The following is an 8,011-nucleotide window of genomic DNA, read 5'->3' as shown; positions in this document are numbered from 1 at the left end:
TCTCTTGATAAGACCTCTTCATGAGATCTCTGGATGATGATCGTTTGATGAGACCTGTTGATGATGATCTCTAGGTGAGACCTCTTCATGAGATCTCTCGATGATGATCTACATCTCTAGATGATGATCTCTTGATGAGGATCCACAACAAGGATACATTTGAGGACTAGAACTGATCTGTTTTGCTTGTGCCAGAATCTCCCAAACCCCTACTAAAACACAACCATCCTCTGTCTCTAGGAGCCCCTATAGATTCAAGGATGGTACAAAACACACAGAGGACTTTTATTTCTCTTTTCAACCCATCTCCCAGGAGGAAGCATCAAAACGCATGATGTCACGGTCCCTCTTGTAAACTTTATTGTAACTCCTTCCGCCGTTTCCATGTTTAGACAATAGGACAAAAGTGTGCAGAACCATAAAATAGAGAATGACCCCCACCCCCCTTTCAATAAAAGGAATTCACGTATACAGTATACAGTCTGTTCACAGTAACCCTAAAAAAACACAAGTGGCTTTTCACTGGGCGCATGCTATCTACATCCTCGCACACACAGAGAATGCGGGGTGCCAGGGACAAAACAAGAGGGGGGGCATCTAGCAATGTGTTAGAGAAGGGGGACTACAGTTGAATTAGGCAGTTTCATGTTGTTGGTCTGTTTTTTTATGTCTTGTAGAAAGAAATACAGTAAACCACATAGAGAAATAGTGCACACAAAACTTCTAGAGCAAACCTTCCCCACCAAAACCAAAAAGAAAAAAAAAGAAAAACAAAAGGAAAAAAACAAAACAAACCCCCAAGTTATGATCCACAAAAAGCTATTGCGTTATACACAGACACTAGAAAGTCATTTCCATCCCCCCTACCAGGTGGGGAAGACAGCAGGTTTCCTGGTTCTTAGGGGGGGGGGGGGGGCACCGGTCAATTTAGGTATCAAATAGGATGAGTTACAGAGAAAGGGGCGATTTACAGCTACATCTTTTACAGCAACATTGTGCCCCCTTCTGTATCTTTCCAGGAACATTGGGGAGAGCTGGAGAGACAAGTGGCTTTGTCAGTGGGCTTCTCAGTCCAGGCTCTTCTCACCCTTTTGTCCATCCAGAGCCTCATCAGTGTCTTGTTGTGATCTCTCCATTTTCTGTTTCTCCAGTTCCTCCTGCTCACATTTGCTGCTGGGGAACTTATCTTTGTTGTTCTCCTTTTTCCATTTCATCCTCCTGTTCTGGAACCATATTTTCACCTGTCTCTCAGTAAGTCCCAAAGCATGAGACACCTCAATCCGCCGCTTGCGGGTAAGGTAAGGGTTGAAGAGGAATTCTTTCTCCAGCTCTAGGGTTTGGTAGCGGCTGTAGGTCTGTCTACCTCTCCTACGTCCAGCGGCTGCTGAGGAGGAGAAGAGAACAAGAATGAGGGGCTGTAGGCAGCAGCAGCAGGGAACACACAAAGGGGAGGACAGGGGAAGCAGCCATAGGAAGGGGGCACACAACCCCAAAAAAGAGAGACTAAAAAAGCAATGCAAGACACACAAAGGAGAAGGAGAGTAAAAGCAGAAGCCAGAATAAGGATTAATAACTCAAAAAGAGAGGAAATAAAAAAAAAGCAATGCATAACACACACACAAAGGGGTAGGACAGGGAGAGCAGTAGCGAGAAGAAGGAATAATAATCTAAAAAGCGAGGAAATAAAAAAAGCAATGCATGACACACACACAATGGAGTAGGATAGGGAAAGCTGTGATCAGAAGAAGGAATAATAACCCAAAAAGAGAGGAAATAAAAAAAGCAATGCGTGACACACACACAATGCAATGGAATAGAATAGGTATAGCAAGTAACCAGAAGGGGGAAAAAACAATGTACAAAAATGAAAATAGAAAGCAAAGCAGGACAAACACAAAGGAAGAGACAGGGAAAACAATAATCAGAAGGGGGCAAACAAAAAAAAAAGGAGAAAGTAGAAAGCAAAGCAGGACACATACAAAGGATAGGATAGAGAAAGCAGTAATCAGAAGAGCAAAAGTTAACTTAAACATAAAAAGCAAAGCAAGATACACACGCAGGGAAGGATGTGGAAAGCAGTAATCAGAAGGGGGAAAGGTAAGAATAAAATAGGAGGTAATGCAGGATACACATAAAGGGGAGTACAGGGAAAGCAGCAACCAGAAGGGGCTAAAAGTAAGAAAAATATAGGAGGCAATGCAGGATACACATAAAGGGGAGTACAGGGAAAACAGCAACCAGAAGGGGGAAAAGTAGGAATAAAATAGGAGGTAATGCAGGATACACATAAAGGGGAGTACAGGGAAAGCAGTAAACAGAAGGGGCTAAAAGTAAGAAAAATATAGGAGGCAATGCAGGACACACATAAAGGGGGGTACAGGGAAAACAGCAACCAGAAGGGGGAAAGGTACGAATAAAATAGGAGGTAATGCAGGACACACATAAAGGAGCACAAGGAAAAAAGTAACCAGAGGGGATATAATAACTTAAAAAAGACAACATGGAAAGCAATGCAGGACACACACAAAGGCAAATGACATAAAAAACAGCAACCAGAAGGGGAAAAAGTTAGCAAAAAAAGAGAAAATAAATAAAAAGCAATTCAGAACACACAAAGGGGAAGGACAAGGAAAGCAGCAATTAGAAGGGGCAAAAAATAACCAAAAACAAGAGAAAATAAATAAAAGCAATGCATGCATTTCCTTTAGTGACACAAACTACAAAGGGTTGGGAAATGAGGGCTGGGGGGGAAGTGACCAGCAGTAAAAAAAAAAAGCAAACCTCTCCATCCGGGCAATTAAACTATAAAACAATTCACAAGTGCACAAGTTTAGCCCCCCATAAAACAGTAAAGTGCTAGGGTCACTTGATGGTCTCACTTTGCCCACTTTTTTTTTTTTAATTATTTTTTGCTCACCTTGTGGTCTCATCCAGGGAAAGAGCTGTGTGGGTGAAGGACTCTGCTCTGAGCTCTCTGCTTCTTCCCCCAGGCCAGCTGAGGCCAGCTTACAGTCGGTGTATTGCACTAGATCCGAATCCTGGCTGCTGCTGAACAGGCTCTGCCTTTGCAAAGGGTCGTATCCGTAGAAGCTGCCGGGGTCCCCATGACAGGTCACAGCGCAGGGGTTCTGCTGGTAAGGGGGTGAGGACAGGGAAGACGTTCCATGGTAAAAGTCCTGAATCTGGCTAGGGTGCTGAAAAGTGCCCCCAGCACCGGGTCCATACACCACTGTGGGTCTGCCTCCTAGATCCTGGGCAAAGCCACAATCATAATAATTGGGGCGCAAAGATTCCCCTGCCTTGTACTTGGAGAAGAGTGAATTAACAAAATAAGAACTCATTTCTTTCTTTCTCTTTTTTTTTTGTTTGTTTCTTTTAATGCTTAAAAGCAGGAAAAAAAGGGGTTCCTGGCTTGGTGTGTCTGTGATTTCCAGGAATATAAAAAGAAAAAGATACAATCAAAAGTCTATCCCTGGATGATATTGCATCCCTTGTTTTTTTGTTTTTTGTTTTTTTGTTTGGATTAAAAAAAAAATAACCACTTAAAGGATATGTCGCTTTACATTTCCAAGAAGGGATTGCCAGTTCATAAACAGTTTCAGTGATTTACTTCGCAGCAAATGACTTGTTTCATATTTTGCAGCGTCTTTTCACGAACATTTGCATCTATTACCAAAGCCTGCTCCTATTGGCTCCTATTGGCTTCTAGCGCTCCACACGGACTGTGCGCAGGATAGGGAGAGGAGAAGAGGAGATGGAGCAGAGAGGAGGAGAGGTGGAGAAAATATACGGATTAAATATGTTTAACTACCTCCTCTAATGAGATATCCCCCCATCACAACAAATCACCTACCTTAGCCCACCCCAAAGATTGCATTTTTTTTTTTTTTTGGGGAGTGCTGGAAATTAAAAAAAAAAAAAAAGAAGGACATTTAGTCATTAATTTGTAAAAAAAAAAAAAAAATTTAACGAGGCAGTTTTAGCCTTTTTAAATGTCAGGGTCGGTTTAGAAAACTGTAAAAGTACAACGATTTAATTGCCACGAGTTTTTAGAGGGTCCAATAAATGTAATTGGGATTTTAATACAAGTTATCAAATCATACAGTTTCTTAGGCTAAACATATTTTACAACAAACGAGCCAGTCATATTTAACATTTTAATGATCAATTCCCCCTATTATTGATCAAGGGTTGGAGCTGTTCACACGTCAAAGAATGGAGTTTGTTCATCGCCCCCCCCAAACCCAACAACAAAAAAAAAAGCCTGTAAACTGTTTAGCGGACTATAAAAGGCTATAAAGCTGAGATGTTGATGTTGTTTATGTCGCAGAATATAAAAAGCGTTAGCGGTTTATGAGACTCTTCCAGGACTGCGATAAAACAGGCGCTTCTTCCATTCACACCCTGCGAATGATTACTGCAAGATGCTGCAAGTGTCAATGGCGAATTAAAATAATGATTGTTTTCCGAACAACTCTTCTCCTTGATTTTCTTCGTGTTTGTTTTATTTTTTATTTGGAGTTTAAACGTTTCCACTTGAAGATGTCACTTATTGGAAGGACATGCCAGGGACCCAACACGGAGTCCAGGCACTGGCCTCTGCCCCCCCCCCCCCCAGGCCTTTGTAGACTATCAGGTCCTTATCACCCACTAAAGATACAAATCACTCATATGTACCTAGTGCTTCAAAGCCAATGTGGTGGCACCCAGTGTACTGCGCTGCGCCTGCTGTTGGCGTCTCATGAGTGCACATGGGCCACCTCGGCTGTGTGTTTCTTGGAGGGTTTTGTGTTTTTGCAGCACTTTTATTCAAGACTGCGAAGTATACAAAATTGTAGAAATATTCGGCCAATCTAATGTGTATTCATCATAACACATATACATATATAAATCTATCTATCTACACCCTATCTATCTATCTATCTATCTATCTATCTATCTATCTATCTATCTATCTATCTATCTATCTATCTATCTATATATCTACACTCTATCTATATATCTACGTCCTAACTGTATGGTATCTAACCATCTAGATTTCCAAAGTCGATCTATCTATATGCTATATGCATTGATATATCCATCCTTATTCTAATATATATATATATAAATGATAGTGTGTGTGTGTAACCATCCACATTGTATTTATATATACATCTTTATTCAACCATTCAATCTCTATCTATCTATCTATATGTCTATCTATCTGCATTTCCCGTCTATAACTCTATATATTTAATGTAAAAATCCTTGATCTATCTATCTATCTATCTATCTATCTATCTATCTATCTATCTATCTATCTGTCTGTCTGTCTGTCTGTCTGTCTGTCTGTCTGTCTATCTATCTATCTATCTATCTATCTATCTATCTATCTATCTATCTATCTATCTATCTATCTATCTATCTATCTATCTATCCATCTATCTATCTAACTATTTATCTATCTATTTAACAATCTTGTTTTTATAGTCGATTTACCTACAATCTAATTAGTTACCTATAATCTATCTATCTATCTATCTATATATCTATCTATCTATCTATCTATCTATCTATCTATCTATCTATCTATCTATTTATCTAACTTTCTATCTATCTGCATTTCCATCGTCTATAACTCTATATATTAAATGTATCCATCCTTGTTCTGTCTATCTATCTATCTATCTATCTATCTATCTATCTATTTAACAATCTTGTTTTTATAGTTACCTATAATTTATTTATCTATCTGCATTTCCATCGTCTATATATGTATGTATAAATCCTTATTCTATCTATCTATCTATCTATCTATCTATCTATCTATCTATCTATTTATCTATCTATCTACCTATTACCTATCTATCTATCTATCTATCTATCTATCTATCTATCTATCTATCTACCTCTTTAACAATCTGGTTTCATAGTCTATTGACATAAAATCTATCCTCAATTACCTATAATCTATCTATCTATCTATCTATCTATCTATCTATCTATCTATCTATCTATCTTTGAGTATTCTATTTATCTATCCACCCATCCATCTATCTATTCCTATCTATCTATCTATCTATCTATCTATCTATCTATCTATCTATCTATCTATCTATCTATCTATCTATCTATCTATCTATCTATGTAGAAATCTGTATTTCCATATGTATGTATGTATCCAAATTCTATCTATCTATATAGCTAGAAATCTATGTTTCTATATATATATATGTATGTATGTATCCATCCAAATTCTATCTATCTATCTATCTATCTATCTATCTATCTATCTATCTATCTATCTATCTATCTATCTGTCTGTCTGTCTGTCTGTCTGTCTGTCTATCTATCTATCTATCTATCTATCTATCTATCTATCTATCTATCTATCTATCTATCTATCTATGTAAGCTCTGAGGGTAGAGATAAGTATTTATGGCTCAGTCTTGGCCTCCTGTCTTAAAACATAAAAGGGAAATCACATCTTTTGTGTCTTGGATGTAACTCACTGCAATCTACACCTCCAAAGTAAACCTGGAACATATCTTCCCATAAAGGCCTAAGCGCTGTATACCGGTTAAATATAGATGAGTGCACTGGGACACATTAATAGGCAATGGCGATATATTTATTCCTAAAATACTGCCTTTAAACTGGGAGAAGAGTTTTTCTTGCTTCAGTAAAACGTTTCTTTTAGCTGGAGAGGGCCGGGAAATAAACCACTTGTGAAATGATTTGCTCAATTTGAATCATTTAAAATAATTTGAATCAATTGTTGGTAGGTGCCGGGCAATGAATTTCAGGCATGGCTACCAATAGGACCTCAACAGGGGTTTACAAAAACTGGTGCAATAAGCTTTTTATTCCCATAACAGTCCCTTGTTATACAGAAGAAGGTTTTTTCAGATTTATTAAATACAAATTGGAGCAAATAGAAGATGTAGTAGTCCATACTCTGGAGTATATGTCATTTAAACACACACACCACACACACACCACACACACACACACACACACACACACACACACCACACACACACATACACTTTCCAGTTGTCTGATGGGGTAACGATGCTTAGACCTCTCTTGAGCCCACTGTATCGCAAATGAAATGGATCCCTCCATTAAATTAAGGATTATGGCAGAATATGCCCCACAGATTTAAAGGTTATGGTAACATTATCTTTCATTGGGAAATTAAGCTACACAAGCATCATGGTCCTTTCTTTAACGTTCAACATTCTTCCATATAATCATGCTAATTAGGGTCTGGTGTAAAGAGATTATACTTCTAGAGTACCATATTCATCTTATGTGATTAAATCTTGATGTAATAGTCCCCTTGAATGAGTTCACAGCTTCCTTGCTAGTGGGTGACCACTGATGACCACTGACGTCACAGTGTGTACCCTGTTTTTTTGGAAACCTCTGTATAATTAAGTGCAATCTGCAGGGAAGAATTTCCCCAACTCTTCCTTCTAACACTCATCATCCCACAGTGCTATTGTTCACTAATTTACTGATTGTTAAAACGTTTTACAGTGCAATAAAGCTGAATTATCTACAGAAGTTACATTTATAAGATATCTCCTTTTTTATGTTTTTTTTTTTTCTTATAACGATGATCAGATATAGAAAAAAATGTAAAAAAAAAAAAAAGGAGTATGTTGTGTATCACTCCAAAGAACCAAACAAAACAAATCAAAGACCAAGAGCGCCACCTTGTGTGCATTTCTGCGTAATGCGCTTGGTAAACTTTTTTTTAAACTAAAACAGTATTTATAAAAATATAAAAATAAAATAGCAGGATAAATACAAAGGCTTTTTCAACCAAGAGCCTAGAAGAGGCCTCCTGGGTGGTGGTAAACAGTTTTTGAAAAGAAGATTTTTTTTTGGGGGGTGGAAGTTAGTAGATAGAGCAGAAGGGCTGTGCTGGGAGAGAGAATGGCCAGCTCATGTATGATACTGATAAAGAAAACACAATTTCAGACGTCTCGCCAGAGTTCGCTTGTTTGAAAGTTTATTG

At 38.2% G+C, this 8,011-nt stretch overlaps 1 protein-coding gene across 2 annotated transcripts; it reads right to left on the bottom strand.

Annotated features, from left to right (window-relative positions):
• Positions 1–337: 337 nt before the first annotated feature.
• On the bottom strand, positions 338–3,788 carry HOXB8 (homeobox B8). 2 transcript variants are annotated; one of them, XM_040330098.1, is made up of 2 exons: positions 2,918–3,788; positions 338–1,381 (listed from the first exon to the last, which is right to left on the bottom strand). In XM_040330098.1, the coding sequence occupies exons 1-2, from the start codon at positions 3,339–3,341 to the stop codon at positions 1,068–1,070; spliced, it is 738 nt and encodes a 245-aa protein (XP_040186032.1). In that variant the 5' UTR covers positions 3,342–3,788; the 3' UTR covers positions 338–1,067. The 2 variants fall into 2 exon arrangements, with proteins under 2 accessions (XP_040186032.1, XP_040186031.1); XM_040330097.1 differs by having other exon boundaries at positions 338–1,384; positions 2,918–3,786.
• Between the last annotated feature and the right edge of the window lie 4,223 nt (positions 3,789–8,011).

The sequence above is a fragment of the Rana temporaria genome, chromosome 12 (assembly GCF_905171775.1).
Source record: "Rana temporaria chromosome 12, aRanTem1.1, whole genome shotgun sequence".
NCBI classification, from domain to species: domain Eukaryota; kingdom Metazoa; phylum Chordata; class Amphibia; order Anura; family Ranidae; genus Rana; species Rana temporaria.
Note: the sequence above shows the minus strand (reverse complement) of the source record. Positions and strands in the feature narration are given on the sequence as shown.